Source organism: Prionailurus bengalensis, chromosome C1 (genome assembly GCF_016509475.1).
Source record: "Prionailurus bengalensis isolate Pbe53 chromosome C1, Fcat_Pben_1.1_paternal_pri, whole genome shotgun sequence".
Lineage (NCBI taxonomy): Eukaryota > Metazoa > Chordata > Mammalia > Carnivora > Felidae > Prionailurus > Prionailurus bengalensis.
In genome coordinates this window covers 196,042,519-196,061,770 of record NC_057345.1, presented here as the reverse complement: position 1 = coordinate 196,061,770, position 19,252 = coordinate 196,042,519, and the positions used below count along the sequence as shown (strand labels likewise).

At 39.1% G+C, this 19,252-nt stretch overlaps 1 protein-coding gene across 4 annotated transcripts in view; it reads right to left on the bottom strand.

Annotated features, from left to right (window-relative positions):
* UNC80 (unc-80 homolog, NALCN channel complex subunit) overlaps positions 1 to 19,252 on the bottom strand; it is a 225,572-nt gene that overhangs the window by 37,578 nt on the left and 168,742 nt on the right. For all 4 annotated transcript variants that reach the window (XM_043577699.1, XM_043577697.1, XM_043577698.1 and 1 more), the window contains 7 exons: positions 18,551 to 18,685; positions 16,892 to 17,030; positions 16,154 to 16,250; positions 12,097 to 12,267; positions 8,415 to 8,507; positions 5,819 to 5,854; positions 5,239 to 5,457 (listed from right to left, as the gene is read on the bottom strand). In XM_043577699.1, the coding sequence (XP_043433634.1) occupies positions 5,239 to 5,457; positions 5,819 to 5,854; positions 8,415 to 8,507; positions 12,097 to 12,267; positions 16,154 to 16,250; positions 16,892 to 17,030; positions 18,551 to 18,685 (890 nt within the window). The remainder of the gene's footprint in view (positions 1 to 5,238; positions 5,458 to 5,818; positions 5,855 to 8,414; positions 8,508 to 12,096; positions 12,268 to 16,153; positions 16,251 to 16,891; positions 17,031 to 18,550; positions 18,686 to 19,252) is intronic.

Sequence of the window (19,252 nt, the reverse complement as noted above, 5' to 3'; positions counted from 1 at the left end):
TCTCTAATTTGTATATTCTATCCCCCTGTTTAATTTTCTAAGTTGTCTCAAGTATTTTGCAAAATAGTAAACACAGAAACACACATATGATATATAGTACTTGCAACAATGCATTATAGTAGTTTTCTTTTTTCAAAAATTTTAATGTTTATTTATTTTTGAGAAAGAGAGAGACAGAGTGTGATCAGGGGAGGGGAAGAGAGAGAGGGAGACACAGAATCTGAGGCAGGTTCTAGGCTCTGAGCTGTAAGCACAGAACCTGACACATGCTCGAACTCGTGAACTGAGATCATGACCTGAGCTGAAGCCGGATGCTTAACAGACTAAGCCACCCAGGCGCACCTTATTTAACCTTTAATAGGGTTTGGCCCTTAGAGCTCCAGACCTCTCTAACACTCTCCCTTCCTCCAAATGCCTTAAGAAGTGTAGATATAAATGATTGAGTTATAGGACAGTTACTAACTCATGATCAGGATTGTTCTCTCTCTCTCTCATCCATCTTTGAGGAATCTTGTCCCTTTACTCCCACAAAATGGTGGTTGATAGTAGTGATTCTCTGATTCTAGGAATGTGATGTTCTGTTCACAGAATTACTTGGTTCAGGTAGCCATGATCATTGGGAAAGGAGGAGAGATGGACTGAATGGAGCACTGGGTTGCTATTGCAACAGGCTCTTAATACTACAAACTTTCCTCCCCTTTCCCAGTGCAGGTACAGAAGTTCTTAGTGTGAAATAAACTCTTCTCCATTGCTGTACAGTGGGAGCATGAACACATAGGAAGCTCTCGAGGCCTGAGTGTGCGCCAACAACTCAGAGAATGTGAAATTAGTTTGGAGGAGAAGAGGCTGTGTTTTCTCTACATTTATGGGCTCTCACTTTCCCTCACGTAGCACTTTCTAAATTTTTCAAGGGATAATTTTAGAAAAAAAAGTCGACAAAAATCAGGAAGTTGGCGTGTTTTGCCAAATAGCAGTATTATTTCTGAATGGCTAGAACCTAACTCTACTCTATAGATATACTAAACTTTTTAAGTGCATAGTTTGTCACCCATGGAATTTTCCATTCAAGGAATTTTTATGACCTTTTATAAACCGTGAAAAATCTGAATAGAAGATCTTTTGGAATCATGTTTCTTTTAAGAATCTGAAAATATAGGCACAGACTTCAGGATTTACACAAGTGAGGTGACATCACCATAGAAGGAATGAACTATGAGTGCACAGAGATGCAATTCTAGGTCCTCTGCCTGGCACAACAGCAGTAACATTTTTTAAAATTTTTATTTAATTTGTTTTTTAAATTTACATCCAAGTTAGTTAGCATACAGTGCAACAATGATTTCAGGAGTAGATTCCTTAATTCCCCTTACCCATTTAGCCCATCTTCCCTCCTACAACCCCTCCAGTAGCCCTCTGTTTGTTCTCCATAATTAAGAGTCTCTTATGTTTTTGTCCCCCTCCTTCTTTTTATATTATTTTTGCTTTCCTTCCCTTATGTTCATCTGTTTTGTATCTTAAAGTCCTCATATGAGTGAAGTCATATGATATTTGTCATTCTCTGAGTAATTTCACTTAGCATAATACCCTCTAGTTCCATCCACGTAGTTGCAAATGGCAAGATTTTGTTCTTTTTGATTGCCAAGTAATACTCCATTGTGCGTGCGTGTGTGTGTGTGTGTGTGTGTGTGTGTATACATATATATATATACCACAACTGCTTTATCCATTCATCCGTCGATGGACATTTGGGCTCTTTCCATACTTTAGCTATTGTTGATACTGCTGCTATAAACATTGGGTTGCATGTGCCCCTTCGAAACAGCACACCTGTATCCCTTGGATAAATACCTAGTAGTGCAATTTTTGGGTCGTAAGGTAGTTCTATTTTTAATTTTTTGAGGAAACTCCATTCCGTTTTCCAAAGTAGCTGCACCAGTTTGCATTCCCACCAGCAGTGCAAAAGAGATCCTCTTTCTCCACATCCTCACCAACATCTGTCATTGCCTGAGTTGTTAATATTAGCCATTCTGACAGGCGTGAGGTCATATCTCATTGTGGTTTTGATTTGTATTTTCCAGATGATGAGTGATGCTGAGCATTTTTTCATGTGTTGGTTGGCCATAGAGAAGTGTCTATTCATGTCTTTTGCCCACTTCTTCACTGGATTATTTAGTGTTGAGTTTGAAAAGTTCTTTATAGATTTTAGATACTAACCCTTTATCTGATATGTCATTTGCAAGTATCTTCTCCCATTCTGTCGGTTGCCTTTTAGTGTTGCTGATTGTTTCCTTCACTGTGCAGAAGCTTTTCATTTTGATGAGGTCCTAATAGTTCATTTTTGCTTCTGTTTCCCATTCTTATGGAGACGTGTTGAGTAAGAAGTTGCTGCGGCCAAGGTCAAAGAGGTTTTTGCCTGCTTCCTCCTCTAGGATTTTGATGGCTTCCTATCTTACATTGAGGTCTTTCATCCATTTTGAGTTTATTTTTGTGTATGGTGTAAGAAAGTGGTCCAGGTTCATGTTTCTGCATGTGGCTGTCCAGTTTTCCCAGCACCACTTGCTGAAGAGACTGTCTTCATTCCATTGAATATTCTTTCCTACTTTGTCAAAGATTAGTCGGCCATACATTTGTGGATCCATTTCTGTGGTTCTCTATTCTGTTCCATTGATCTGAGTGTCTGTTCTTGTCCCAGTACCATATTGTCTTGATGATTACAGCTTTGCAATACAGCTTGACGTCCAGGATTGTGATGCCTCATGCTTTGGTTTTCTTTTTCAAGATTGCTTTGGCTATTTGGGATCTTGTAATGTTCCATACAAATTTTAGGATTTGTTCTAGCTCTGTGAAGAATGCTGTGTTATTTTGATAGGGATTGCATTGAATATGTAGATTGCTTTGGGTAGTATCAACATTTTAACAATATTTGTTCTTTCTATCCAGAAGCATGGAATATTTTTCCACTTTTTTGTGTCTTCTTCAATTTGTTTCATAAGCTTTCTATAGTTTTCAGTGTATAGATTTTTCACCTCTTTGGTTAGACTTATTCCTAGGTATTTTATGGGTTTTGGTGCAATTGTAAATGGGATCGATTCCTTGATTTCTCTTTTTGTTGCTTCATTGTTGGTGTATAGGAATGCAACCAACTTCTGTGCATTGATTTTATATTCTGCCACTTTGCTGAATTCATGGATCAGTTCTAGCAGTTTTTTGGAGCAATCTTTTGGGTTTTCCATATAGAGTATCATGTCATCTGCAAAGAGTGAAAGTTTGATGTCCTCCTGGATGATTTGGATGCCTTTTATTTCTTTGTGTTGTCTGACCGTTGAGGCTAAGACTTCCAATACTATGTTGAATAACAGTGGTGAGGGTGGACATACCTGTCTTGTTCCAGATCTTAGGGGGAAAGCTATCAGTTTTTCCCCATTAAGGATGAAGAAAGGTCTCAGATTCACAACCTAACCTTACACGTTAAAGAGCTGGAAAAAGAAAGCAAATAAAACCACAAACCAGCAGAATACAGGAAATAATAAAGATTAGAGCAGAAATCAATGGTATCAAAACCAAAAAAACAGTAGAACATATCAATGAAACCAGAAGCTTGTTCTTTGAAAGAATTAACAAAATTGATAAACCACTAGCCAGTTTGATCAAAAAGAAAAAGGAAAGGACCCAAATAAATAAAACCAAGAATGAAAGAGGAGAGATCACAACCAACAAAGTAGAAATTAAAACAATAATGAGAGAATATTATGAGCAATTATATGCCACTAAAATAGGCAATCTGGAAGAAATGGACACATTCCTAGACACATATAAACTATCAAAACTGAAACAGGAAGAATAGAAATTTTTAACAGACTCGAAACCAGTAAAGAAGTCAAATTCATAATAAAAAATCTCCCCCAAAATAGGGGTGCCTGGGTTAAGCATCCGACTTCAGCTCAGGTCATGATCTCACACTCCGTGAGTTTGAGCCCCATGTCAGGCTCTGTGCTGACAGCATACCTGGAGCCTGCTTTGGATTCTATGTCTCCCTCTCTCTCTGCCCCTCCCCTGCTCATGCTCTGTCTCTGTCTCAAAAATAAACAAAAACATTAAAAAAAATCTCCCCAAAAACAAGAGTCCAGGGCTAGATCCCTTTCAAGGAGAATTCTACCAAACATTTAAGGAAGAGTTAACACTTACTCTCTTGAAACTGTTCCAAAAAATAGAAATGGAAGGAAAACTTCCAAAGTCTTTCTATGAAGCCAGCATTACCCTGATTCCAAAACCAGACAAAGACCCCACTAAAAATGAGAACTATAGACCAATTTCCCTGATGAACATGGATGTGAAAATCCTCAACAAGGTATCAGCCAACCGGATCCAATAATACATTTAAAAAATTGTTCACCACGATCAAGTGGGATTTATACCTGGGATGCAGGACTGGTTCAATACCCACAAAACAATCAATGTGATTCAACACATCAATAAAAGAAAGGACAAGAACCATATGATCTTCTCAATAGATACAGAGAAGGCATTTGACAAAATACAGCATCCTTTCTTGATAAAAACCCTTAAGAAAGTAGGATAGAAGGATTATACCTCAAGATTATAAAAACCATATTTGAAAGTCCCATCACTAAAAATTTTTAAATGATGACTGGCCTCGTCCAGACTGGAATTTCCACCAGGACACTTTTTGAAACATTGGAAGGCCATCAAGCACAATTTGTGTAAAAGGGATCTAAGCAAAGTGTGGTTCAGAGTTAAAACTCCTCACTTCCCTGCAGGGCCAATTATTGAGTCTCCAACTAGTATAGGAACAGAGCAAGTCCTTGGGCAGAAGCAGTGGAGTGCATTTTTTTTTTCCATGCAAAATGATAGACTCTGGATTCTGGTGAAAAATTAGAATCTGGGCAGTAAATGGCACTTGGACAAAAGATACTTTTCTATAATAATTTAGGTGATGAAATTTCCCTTTTACTCTCTTTTATTGAGGAGCAAATATATGGATAATGTTTTTCTGTCTTCAAGAGCATTCTCCCCGTCTATCCTGAGATCCTTTTTGATAGACTTAATATACATTTTCCTGGCTGGCGCTGTACTATATGCATCCAAGCCACAGGAAACAAATCATTTTGAGGACCCCAAGTTCTTATCCCAAGGGACTCCCTCCCCCGGCACCCAGACCCCCAAACACACATCCCAAGTGGTGTCCACACTCAGGGCCAGGGAAAGCAAGGACAATACCTCATGTGTGACTTCACATCCAGCAACTCCAGGGCAGTAACCCGTGGCTCCCCAGCCAGGTTTTGCAAGATCTTCAGCCTTGGCCCACAGTGCTTGTAAAATTCAGTACAAATATTCAGCAGGGACTCCCGAGGTCTTCTAAACTCCTCCCGAGCAATTCGTTCATCCAGTTCCTCCCTGGGAAGGCCTTGCCCTTCCTCAAGTAAGTGAAGGTTTTCCCTGGGGAATTATAAAAAGTTACCTGGGAGTCTGAAAAGGTATATGTGTGGCAACACTGAGAGAAGGGTATCACACTGAAGCAAAATCTAAGATTCCTTATATTATGTTCATACACATTAATGAAGCAGTAGGCCAGGGCCTAGGAGAACCTCATCTGAAGGGTAAAGAATGTTTATCAACCTGGAAGAGATTGCCATCTCCGAATGCAGTAGGTTTACCTGAGCCACTTTGTGAGGATTTACCCAGAGATAGTATGTCATGCATTAATTAAATGAAATCTAATGGAACCATAACCCAGCTCAAAAGGCAATCATCACAAGATGTCAGAATTAGTATGAAATCAGGGCTTGTCTTTCTGTACCTGATAAAGTGCAGTTTGGCTCCTTGTTCCTGGTACCTGGGGATCAGAAAAACAGTCTGCTTTACTATGGGCAAAAACAGAGTTATGGTGGGGCTTCTTAAGGACTATTTCTCATGAAAAGCCCCTGAAGCTACACATCTTAAAAAATGTATTTATTTTGAGAAAGAGAGAGAGCAAGTGGGGGAGGGGCAGAGGGAGGGAGAGAGAGAATCCCAAGCAGGCGCTGAGCTGTCAGCAGAGAGCCCCATGCAGGGTTCAATCTCACAAACACATGAGATCATGACTTCAGCTGGAATCAATGTGGTTTATACATACAATGGAATACTACTGGGCAATGAGAAAGAATGAAATCCTACCATTTGCAGCAACGTGGATGGAACTAGAAGGTATTATGCTGAGAGAAATAAGTTAGTCAGAGAAAGACAGATAACATATGATTTTACTCATATGTGGATCTTGAGAAGATCCATGAGGGAAGGGAAGGGAAAAAAATAGCTACAAACAGAGAGGGAAGGAGGCAAACCACAAGAGGATCTTAAATACAGAGAACAAACTGAGGGTGGACGGGAGGGTGGGGGAGAGGGGAAAATGGGTGATGGGCATCGAGGAGTGCACTTGTTGGGATGAACACTGGGTGTTGTTTGTAAGCGATGAACCACGAGAATCTACCCCAAAAACCAAGAGCACACTTTACGCACTGTATTTTAGCCAATTTGACAATAAATTATATTTAAAAAATTGTAGAAAAGAAAATAAAAGCCAAAAAAATGAGTTGGATGCTTAACCAACTCAGGCACCCCAAAGCTACACATTTTGATAAGTTCACAAATGCACATATACTAATCCTAAACTACAAAATCTTTATCTTTCATTTGGCTACCACACATGCAATTATAGCTGCTATGAAAGCTGTCCCATTGGTATATAATTTGTAGAAAGATAAACATATACGAAGTCACGGAATACAGCCAAATGAGGGGACTTTTGAAAATTTTTGAAAGTAACGTGAATCTAAGTTACAGTTTAACATGATGTGTTTTGTTTCAAGTGATCAGAAGAAGAAATATGGCTGACTTCTTTTTAGTTCTGGAAACTTATTGCTTTATGATTGATTAATAATAGGACTTTAGAAGCTCTCTTTTCCCATGTACCCTTCATCTGGTAGTTAAACCTAGCTCCTGAATGTCACTTAACAATATATTTATTTTTTCTTTTCTTTTTCTTTTAATTTTTTAATGTTTATTTATTTTTGAGAGAAGAGACATGGCACAAGTGGGGGAGGGGCAGAGAGAGAGACACACACACAATCTGAAGCAGGCTCCAGGCTCTGAGCTGTCAGCACAGAGCCCAACACGGGGCTCGAAATCATGAGCCATGAGATAATGACCTGAGCTGAAGTTGGACGCTCAGCCGACTGAGCCACCCAGGTGCCCCTATTTATTTTTTCTTACTATAGGAAATTGAGGCATGAGTTAACCATCACTCGAGTAATTTACAGTTGGGTTTGGTATTTATTAATTTTTTATTATTTAAAAAAAATTTTTAAACATTTATTTTTGAGAGACAGAGAGAGACAGAACATGAGCAGGGAAGGGAGAGAGAGAAAGGGAGATACAGAATCTGAAGCAGGCTCCAGGCTCTGAGCTGTCAGCAGAGTCCAACTCAGGGCTCAAACCCACAAACCATGAGATGATGACCTAAGCCGAAGCTGGATGCTTAACCGACTATATCACCCGGGCACCCCTGCTTTATTTTTATTTTTATTTTATTTTATTTTATTTTATTTTATTTTATTTTATCTATTTGTTTATGTATTTATTTAATTATTCCCTGATGGACAGGGAATTAACTTTACATAAGGAATAATACATACTTAAAACTGTGTTTCAGAGGGAAAATTACTTAGCTTCTCCTTAAGATCTCCCTATTAACTAGCTACTCCATACTGGGAGATGAGAACTTTTTCTCTAACTGATTTGGGGCTTTCCCTATCTTAAATTTTCCTTGGGGAAAGAAGCTAATTAAACCTGTGCGTGTGTATATGTGTGTTAGAGTGTTTAGAGGTTAACACAGACAGAATGAACAGCTTAAGTATTAACTAGTCTAGCCAGTGTCTGAGTTACACCAAAACAGGGAGGGAGATTAAGTCAATGACCATGAAAGCATCATTTAAGGACCTAATGCAAAATTTGGATGAAATGTACATGGAAAATCTGTCCAGATGAAAGAAAGTTGACCCTGTATAACTGCCCGGGAATGAGAAACCACCCCCTGATTATTATTGTTTCATTTGGCTTTTTCTTGGAGGCAAATGAAACAACACTAGAATAGTTCAAAGACCACCCAGGAGGCACAGAACATCTTTCACGTTCATGCAAACAAAACGCCACAAATGCCAGTTGATGAAGGTGGCTTGGATTTCTCTTCGATGCTTTCAAAAGAAGCCTTGTAACTCTAAACTCTCACCTTCTTTTCTTTTCCTTGGAGAGTTTCACACTCATTATTGACTATTTTCAAGATTCCTTTCATTCCCAACAGCTGAGACTCAGGTTGTATGAAACGGAGGGGCCATAGATGAATAAGGCGAGTGAATTACCTGGTGTTCACCCCGGACGACATGGTGTGATTGGCTGTGGTGGTTCCTTTATGACCTTGGTCACACCTGCTCATCTGTGGGGCTGTCATGGGCCTGCAACAGGGACAGTAATGGCCACAACAAAACAACAGCAAGAGAAGTAGAAACACTTACAAAGTCCTCAAGTTATGGAAACTCACTTAAGTTTTAAATCACTTGCAGAGTCTTCAAAAGAGACTGTCTAGTTGGGCTTTTCTGTCACACTCTTGCTGTCTCTGTTCTGAGAGTCACTTTAAAGGGAACATTGGTTCCCAGGGGTGTATTAACATACCATGATTTAAGTTCTTCTACTTCTTGGTTTTGAGTAATAAACTATGACACTTCAAACCAGACATTTATGAACTCAGACTTCTAAGTCTGTAGGATTCAGTGAGAGTTAAGAGCTCATTTTTCAATTTGACAGGTATCAGGAAGTTAATGATTTTAGACAATACGTAAATGGTAAAGGCGTATACACCATTTTGGCTACCCATGTTGTAATCAATATAACCACCTTATTTTTTTCTGAAAAACAATCAAAGGATGAAAGAATCCTTCTAGTCAAAATTATACCTAAGACTACCCAAAGAAGTGAGTAAATTAGTATCTGTTATAAGTAGGTAATTTAGACACTCAGAAGTAGATTTGAATCATCTCATTTTATACCTGCAGGGTTTCCTTTAAATACTAGGTAATCTTTGCCTCTGTATCAGCATCTGAGACATGGAAAGGATGATGCAGCTTTTCAAAGCTTGCACGAACTCTTTAAGGCTTGCTTTCATAATGCTCATTTTCTGTATGCTGGGTGTGGCTGGAAAGTAAGCTTTTAACAGCCACCCTAGACTTTGTCTTCCTGTGCCATTGTTGTGGTAGGCAGAATTTAAAGATGGCCCCGAGACCTATACTCCTCCTGGCGTTACCTCAGTGATTACAATATGTTACACTGCAAAAGGGAAATTATCTGGGTAGGCCTAATCTTACGGCACCAGCCCTTAAAAAGCAGAGTTCTCCCTTGCTAGGAACAGATAGACTTGAAGCATGAGAAGAGCTCAGGGCACCATTGCTGACTGGAAGATAGAAGGAGCCATGTGAGAAGGAAGGCAGGTACCTTCTGAGTGGCCCCTGGCTGACAAAAAGGAAAGAGGACCTCAGACCTAAAACTGCATGGTGTTGGATTCTGCCCGAAACCTAAACAAGCTTAGATAAGGATTTTCCCCCAGAACTTTCCGATAAGAGCCCAGCGTGATTGCCATCTTGATTTTGGCTTTGTGAGATCCTGAGCAGAGAAACCAGCTAAGCCTGCCCAGACTTCTGGCCTATGGAAATATGAGATAATGAATGTTTTGTTTTACGCCCCTAAATTTGTGGTAACATATTAGATAACACTAGAAAATTAACATTAATACCATTATAATATACTGACTTGTGTGTTACTCCCTTTATAAGTATTAATTATTTTTCATGAGTAAGGAAATTAGGAGCGTGGAAGTGAAATGGGGTTCTTCTTATCTTCTTTTTGTATAAACAGCAAAGCTGATTTTATTGTGAATAATCTCAGCTGACCGAGGAAGCTAGTTCTCCTCTCCACCAAAAGAATATTAAATATGCTGGAATATTTCGAACCACAGAATTTTATTTTATTACTTTTTTTATTTTTTAAAGTTTATTTATCTTAGAGAGAGAGACAGAGAGAGAAAGAGATAGCATGAGTGAGGGAGGAGCAGAGGGAGAGAGAGAGAGAGAGAGAGAGAGAGGGAGAGAGAGAGAGGATCCCAAGCAGGCTCTGCTGACAGTGCAGGGCCTGACATGGAGCTCAATCCAACTACTATAAGATCATGACCTGAGCTGAAACCAAGAGTCAGATGCTCAAATGATGGAACCACCCCAGGGCCCCTGGAGCCACAGAATTTTAAATGCCAATGCTCCATCCATAACTCTTCGTGGAATTTTGGGTAAGTCAATTTTGGATAAGTTAATTGACCTATTAACTTCTTTCCTATAGAAAGGAGGGAAGCACCAATATTGCACAATATGAGGAGAAATAAAAGCGGCATTTGAAAAAATGGATTGCTCTTCTCTCCTCTAATTGCAGGAAGGGGCTCGTGATGTAACCAGATAGGTGCAGAAGGAAGAATGTAAGTCTGATAGTTCTCCTTAGGATGTTCTTCCTCCTAGGACTTTCATGAAACGATCATCAAAGCACTGGGACTGCATCCCATTGGAAGAGGCAGTTTGGCACGGAGCCCCGTTCCACTGCTTCCCATCTTGTCTGCCAGGTGCACATGGGCTCTTCAGCACTGGCAGTCTGCCAAAGGCTTTTGGGCTACACTCTGCTTGCCTAGGTTGGCAATGCAGCTCGTGATTAGAAGCTAAACATATATTGACTTAATGAATCACAATCTCCCTCCCTCTCTCACTTGCTCGTGCATGTTAGAAAAGTCCTTCCTGGACTGAAGGATTTCAGCTAGGCTTCTCATCAACAGGGCAAGATGGGGCTGAGGAAGTTGGTGCCTCTTGGTGGGAGTAAATCACAGACAGAATTTAGGCTAAGGATGTGGCCAAATGATGGAGGGGCAAAGACACCGACGTAGGAAGAAGTCTTCCCCACCTCCACTCTAGGGAACAATATCTCTTTCTGGCTAATTGTATGTGGGAACAGACAAAGAAAGCCATTCATCTGCAGAACTTCCTATCTCTACCTCTTCCAGTTCTTCTCACTCCGTCCGCCCCCATCCCTTCCATCCCTACCCAGCTTCTCAATGCCATCTGCTTCTGCACCCAAGACTCATGCGACAGGACTCACTTCTTCGTCCTTTATTTAGGGTTGAACTCTGGTGGCAATGTACCTTTCCATTCCCAAATCCCTCAGCCTGTTATCCCAGCACCACTGAGCCTTGCCCCACAGAGAACCTGTTATTTCTAGGAGGAGAATAAAATTCTGTCGTTTATGTTTGTTTTATGGTGTCTGAAACGACAGTACAAAAACCACAGCTCTTTACAAACAGTAAAATAATAAAAGAAGGCTTCGTTGGACTTGGAGACATTTCATGTCTCATAAAATAATATAAAAGCTAATAAAAATACATATCACATTTTCATCTTCACTATATTGGCCCTTTTACAAAAAGATCTGTTCACTACTGGGTCAAAACTGCCACAGAAGTTCAGCAAGCTCCATGCAAATATGTTCATGGTATTATTACTATTACTATTATTATTGTTATTATTTTTTTTATTTTTTTAATGTTTATTTATTTTTGAGAGAGAGAGAGAGACAGAGACAGAGCGTGAGCGGGGGAGAGGCAGAGAGAGAGGGAGACACAGAATCTAAAGCAGGATCCAGGCTCTGGAGCACAGAGCCTGACGTGGGGCTCAAACCCACGCACGAACCGTGAGATCATGACCTGAGTTGGAGTCAGACGCTTAACTGACTGAGCTACCCAGGAGCCCCTAGTATTATTATTATTAATTATTCAGAGTAGCACTATTTATCCAAACAATTTAGGGAATGTTTGCAGTTTTAAGCCACATAAGGCTGAATTTGGGCAAGTGTCTATCAATAAAGATAGGGTTATTAGAGATTTTTAGTCACCGCATTTTTTTTCTTCATCTTTTTGGTAGATATACACATTGTAAGGTCATGGACATCTCTGCGACAGGTTACCTGGTGAGGACCTCTACACTGTACAAGAGGGCCTGCAGGGATGTCGCGAGAGCAGCCGTGGCCGCAATCTCTTCTCGGGCAGCAGGCACCGTCTCCACTTGTGACGTCTGCCTCTTTAGCTTTTGTAGGTAACAGGGGACCAGAGCTTCCAAGACCATCAGCATCTGGAGACTTTAATCAACAGAAAGGCAACCAAGTCACATGTTACATTCTACTGTTATTGGCTGTGTCATATTTAGGAACGTGGAGGAATGAAAAGCCTCGAGAGTGATGACTGATTCTAGGCGCCCTTCCCACCCCACCCAAGTCAAGAGTAAGTAGAGCAGCTGGAAGTTTGATCAACATTAATTAATTAATTAATTGAGCATCTAGTAAAAGGTGATGAAAGTCTGCTTGCCTTTAGGGAGAATATGACCTAGTGGGGAGGGGAAAAATAGCATATAAACAACTCGTTGAAAGAACAATAGAATAATTGGTGGAGCTATGCACCCTATTTAGAGAAACAGGCATCACAATGATCAATAAAGCTTCCACCCAGGGATTTGCTGAGAGTGATTTTTTACCTGAAACAAATTTTACCCAAGATAAAACCCTTCCCTGGGAGGCTGGCTTCTTAAAGTTTAAGCAGTTTTCGAGAAAGAGTCTGTGGAAATAGCCACTGTGATGCAGGTCTGAAAATAGCTGCTTACTAGAGTGAATAATAAAAAATCTCAAATGTATTTCTCTAATAAGAAACCCATGTTAAACATAAGTACATAGAAACATTGAAGGTAAAAGTAAGAACAAACACCAATCAAACTTATTATAAAGCTATAATAGCTAAGACGGTGTAATATTGGTACGAGTGATGAGGGATGGAAGCAAAAAATGTTCACCTTTAGTCCGGAAGGCTGACCTATAGCCTGCATAGTTCCGTTAAGGATCAAATACACGGTGGTCACTACAGTCTTAAAGGGTTTCATGACTGCCTGTGTGCTTCATCAACAGTTAGTGTTGAACTAAATGGTAAGCACCAGAGAAATCTTGCAAAAGTAGTTTTATGAGAAGTTCGAAGAAGACATTTATGATCTAATACTCCCTGCATGTCCCTTCCCCCCTGAGCACTAAGCCTATAACAACCACCTGCATACAGCAAAAAGCACAGCTTTCTGCCCACAGGTCCTGCCCCTGTGCTACTTAAATAAACCCACTAAATCGCACCATACAATGTCTCAAGAATTCTTTCTTGGAATAAAACAAAAAAATTTTTTTGTTGTTGGCCATTGTGCTCCATGGCCCCACAACACAGGAAAGACAAATAGACGTATGGACCAGAATAATGCGTCTGAAACAAATCCACAAATACTTGATTTATAACAAGGATGGCATTGCAATGCAATGGAAATGCTAGTCTTTTCCATAAATGGAGCTTGATCTATTGTCTATTAGTATTTATATGGAAAAAAGAAATCTTGACCCTTACTTTACACCATACCTTACATTAATTTCAGATGGATTATCAATCTGAATATGAAGATAAAACAAATAAGGCATCTGGCAGATAATATAAAGGGACATATTCATAATCTTGAGTTAGCCAAGATTTCTTCAGAGGATACAGAAAGCCCTAGGCAATAAGGAAAAGAGTGGTACGTTGGACAACATTAAAATGAAGAACTCTGTTCATTGAAAGATGATGTTAGGTAAGTAAAACCATAAGTCAAAGAGTAAGAGATGTGATTTGAAATACACATAACCAGTGGTATGCTGGAGTAGGCATGTACCAGGTCAAGGAAGCCTACATATGCTTCTGATTCCAACCCCAAGGTCAATGTCATGCTGCCATCTTGTACTCAGCAATTGCTACATGTTGGCAAACTAGCAATGCTGTGTGTCAGGGACTTTCTTCCCCCAGGGAACTGGTTGTTAAATGTTTACCATCACATCAGTCCATATAAGCTAAAAAGTACTCACATCTGACTCTTGAGAGTCAAATTATCAAAGTAAATAATTAAATCATATCAAATTAAAAAATACTGATAGTCTCATTTAAAAATGGGTAGAAGACTTCAAGAGGTACTTTGCAAAAGTAGATATCCAAATTTCAATAAACATCTGGAAAACTTCCAAACCTTTCAGTTTGCAAGAGGGAAATAGAAATTAAAACCACAATGAGCTCTCACTACAACCCAACAAAATGGCTAAAATGAAGACTGAGCATCAAGTGCTAATGAGGCACGAGAGTACTAGAACGTTTATACACCACTGGTGGGAATGGAAATTGATACAACCACTTTGGAAAACTGGTAGTATCTCCTAAAGCAAAACATACACATATTCTATGACCTAGCATAGCATTTCTACCTACAGAAATACAGATATGTGTGCTCACAAAGACACACGCAAAAATGTTCACTGCAGCACTATTTGTAATAGCTTCAAATTAGATATCACACAAATGTCGGTCAATAAGAAATCAATTGTGGCGTAGACACTAAATGAAATATTACCGACGAATGAAGAACAAACTATGGTTATACACAATTATATCGGTAAATCTCATGAAACAGTAGTGAATAACAAAAGTCGGGCATTAAAAAGTACTTATCATATTTCATTGGAATAGGGTTCAGAAATAGGCAAAGATGATTTGTGGTATAGGATAGTGAGCATAAGATGTTCAACCGATTGAGCCACCCAGGCGCCCGTGGCCTTTTAATATTAGAGAATATTTATGCATTTTATTATTGCAGTGTCTTGATGTTATCACTTCATCTCACTGCAGAGCCCCTGATATACCCTGTTAACAAAGTACTCAGACACACTTGGAATGGAAAATAGAAATAGGGAGTATTTTTACACCCAGGAATACAGTGGACTTGGAGTTAATGTAGGGTTTCAATCCTTTCTCAAGGCTTTCAAGGAGCTGCGATATTATAGGAGAAGCCCAAGGAAACTGGGAGTGAGTGAGGGCTACAGCCACACTTCTAGTTGACCACAGGCATAATGTTTAATCCGCATTGATTAACACAAAAAAAGCTGGGAATCTTAGGAGGGGGATGTTTCTTATTCATTCTTCATGTAGAAAGAGTTCAATTAGTATGAATCCTGTTTCCTTTTTGCCCCTTTACTCATCCTGTTCTAGGGCACAGGGGAAGACCAATCTAAGGGGTAAATTGATAAAGATACACTGCCAAGATCAACCCAGTTCTTTCCTTCTTTCTCGAAGAGTTGCCAACATAGTAGGACTTCTTTCCTCCATACTGTGAGTTTTTAGGGTGGTCCTGTGCCAAGCTTAATCCTTATACCCAAAATATGATAGCAAATAACGTGGGACTTTGTTTATGAGTTAGGTATTGCAAGAAAAGATCAAAGTAGCTTGAGAAGTTGAGGGACAGATTACCTAATATCAATATCACTGGGGAGGAGGGCCAGAGGATTGATTAAGCCAGCATCAAGGAATATTTAAAGGAATGTAACTCTATTATTTTTAAATATCTATACTACATAACGGGGCTATCCATGATTCATTTGAATTCCTGTCTCTGCCTTTAAAACACCTATTTTAATAGCAAGATGGGACTGGCTTTCATTTCGCATATTAGTACATAAACCAGACCAGAGCCAACATCCGGGAATTGGGATGACATTTTCCATGTGAATCCTTTGGATTCCTTACACTTGGCAAAATGACAGGCAAGATTTATATTCTTGTTCGTTGTATGACAGGAGTTCTCACCGCTCCTTGAAAAGCATCTTCTTTAATAGTTTAAATGTCTGCTCTGAAATTTTGTTTGCTATTAACATATATCACGTATCGGGGCAAAATTTTCTAAATGAGACTAAACATTTTAGCTGCTGCACAAATTCCAAGTTTTAGGCAATTTTAAATTAATGAGGATTTACTATATTTTCCAAAGCCTGTGCAATGACAAGTTTCCTAAATTTAGGTTTTGAAAACATACATTACAGAATATTAGAGGATGATATGAACAAGCATAACTTTTGTATTCATTCAATTTTATTTCCTTTGCCATGTTTACTTATCCCAAGGCACAGAACAAAGGGCTGCAGTTACCTTCTGAATGACTCAGGAGCATATGCCACCACAGTAACACACAGCTTAATGGCCTCACTTATAGAGAAGGTCAGGTCTTCATTTCCATAGCAGAAATCTGAGGGGACAGAAGGTTAAGGCACAAAATCAAAGTGCATTTTGCCAGGGACAAAGAAGAGATTCCCACTCTCAACATTCCAGTTATATTTTGTAACCATTTCCTCGCCAGACTTGAATCCTAAACCGTGAACATTATTAATTTCTTCATCTAACAGGACTGGAAACTGTTTCCTACTTTTGAAGAATCAGATGATAAATAAAAGTGCCTTTTGGGGGGCAGTTTTTTAAAAAAACAATTTTCCCTATTAGAAGCTATCAAGGGCATGTAGATGTGTAAGGTAAGACAGGAGCCTTTCTCTTTGATTTACCTCTAGTTCTATACATTCCTTGATAATAAAGACCATTTTAGAGAGTTGCTCACCTAGAATTGCCCGGAAAACCTAATTTCCTGAAAACAGCAGAACTACAGAAGGGCAGTATGAGGTATCAGTTTAATACAATTTTCATGGTAGAGAATTCCTTACTCTTTAGGATTTTCAAGAAATTTAGGAAAAAAAGGAGAAAGGAAATGTACTCATTCAATTTATACCACTTTTCCATTTATTTTTGCTGTTTTGATTTAGGTTAAAATATTCAGTATGGAATTATTAAAAAAAATTACAAAGAGACAAAGAAGATCAGGGTAAATTCTGTTTTTACCTAACGACTTAAGAGGCTTCTCAGCTTTGACCAGCTCTAAGATGTCTAATATGTCAGTGGTCTCGCCCTCCAGGGACTGCAGCAGGTCGAACAGGCACTGAGCTGACACACCTTTGCCGGGCCCATTATTGGCCACATCCTGAATAAAGAAAGGCAATTTTAATTTATTGATTCCCACCTCAGCACTAACACGGTGTGATCAGTAATTCAAATTTCAATAACATTATCACTGACAGCAATTACATTGATCCGGTATTTAGCTCACACAATCCTGCATCCAAAAATGCTACCATATGATTTTGGAGTAGAATCCCTGACTTTCAAGGATTCTATTAAATGTTAATCTGGTACAAAAGAGATATTTGTGGAAACTCCTAAAAATAGAGCAGTATGTAAACTTCCAGAATCACTCATGTAAATGTTTCCTCTGGTCTGTGTTGGAAGGACTCTGCATTCCCAAAGGAACTTTCCATAACATATTAGTTGAACACTTCAAATACGTTTGGGGAAACAGATGCTAATTTTCACAACTCTGGGCATTTTACAGGTCTTGTTTGATAATATAATTCCAAAATGGAGATATCTGCCATCTCAAATCTATTTAAAATGGTTTTGATTCATCCATTAAAACAACAAATCCCTATTAAATTCTTACTATGTGCCATGCACAATTCTGTATACCAAGGTTGTAACAAAACCAAACCAAAAAAGACCTACAAGCAAAACAACTAAAACAAACCAAAAGCAAACAGAAAAACAGGTGAAGGTCTTGTTTTAGCGGAGCTTAAATTCTATTTTGGGGTATGGTAGAGAAATGTAGTAGTGAAACAAATACGTGTATGATATGCAATACGGCATGAGTGTTCTGAAGAAAAAGAAAAATAAAACAGGGTAAGTACTAGACAGTGATAGGAATGAGAATCAGGAACTCTTCCTTTTGCCACATTCTATTTTCTATCTTTTTATTAATTAAGTATATAACTGGAGAGTTGGTCTATTTATATCTTACAGGCTGAGACGAGTGTTGAAGAAAAATGAAGAGAAATAATACGTGATATTCTTATCACATTGGTTGAAGAACGAGAGCTGAGACACTGATTATACAAATGGACAATATAAATGAGTAGCCCATATATAAAAATAGAACACTGATCAAGAACCTGTAGTAACCTACTCAGGAAACCAACCCACTGTCCACAGTAACTAGCCAGGGAAGCTAGCCTGCTACAAGTCAGGTTACTAGGAAGTCAGCCTACTAGCTCTAGTGGAAACCAAACAATAACCCCTTTAACCATTGGCTCCCCAAAAGGCCAGGACTTGATTACAATTGACAGCTTCCCTAATCCTTGTCCCTTCTTCCAACTAGACCAGTCAGAGAAAGCCAAATATGTACCCCTAACCAATTGCATAGGATGTGCCCCCCACCCCCTGCCTTCTAGTTAGCCTGCTTACAGCTCCCCCACACCCATGGCCTCCAGTCAGGGCATATCTGAAGTCTTCCCTTTTCTCCACCATAAAATCTCTTACTCCTCTGTCTGCCTTTGAGTCTTTGCCAAGACACAAGTCACAGTGGCTAACTCCATTGCCGTAGCAAATTCTGAATAAAGAGCCTTTGCTTTTTTTCATTTGGTCTACATTTATTTCCAGAGAGCCACTTACCGGAAACTCCAGGAGAGGGGCCACACTAGCAAACAGCTGGAGCACAAATGGCTTCCGGTGTAGAATGTAGAACTGGTGGCAGGCAAATTCGATGGCTTGACGCAGCTGGGGATTGCTTTCATAGTCAGAGTATACCTGTGGGAAAAATGGCATATATTCAGAAAATGCCTTAACAGCATATCAGAGTTGTGTTTACTCTTAAAACTCATAGCCACGGGATGCGTGGAGGAAAATGGCTAAATTTAATAAACTGGTTGATGGGAGTAAAACAGTATCATCTCTCTTCAGAGAAATTTGGTAATACACATGAATACACTTTTTCCCAGGGAGTTTGTGACCAGGAATTTCTTTCAAGAAAGGAACTGGGAAAATGCACAAAGATGGATATACAAGAATTCCTGTTGCAAATTTGCATATAATAGTGGAAAATTGGAAACTGCTTAAATTATTCATAAATTGGGATAGATTAAATAGATTATAGTATATGCATGTAACAGAATATTATGCAGTTATTTAGAAATATGCTATAGCACAAAATGTAGCTATGTGAAAAAATGTCCATGATATTTTTAGTGTTATGTGAGAAAAGTAGGTAACAAACTTGAATATACGGTATGATCCATATGTTTTTTTTTTTTTAAAGTAGGATAGAGTGCCAAGATTTTCAAGAAGTATAAACAATGGTTATCTAGGAAGGAGGAT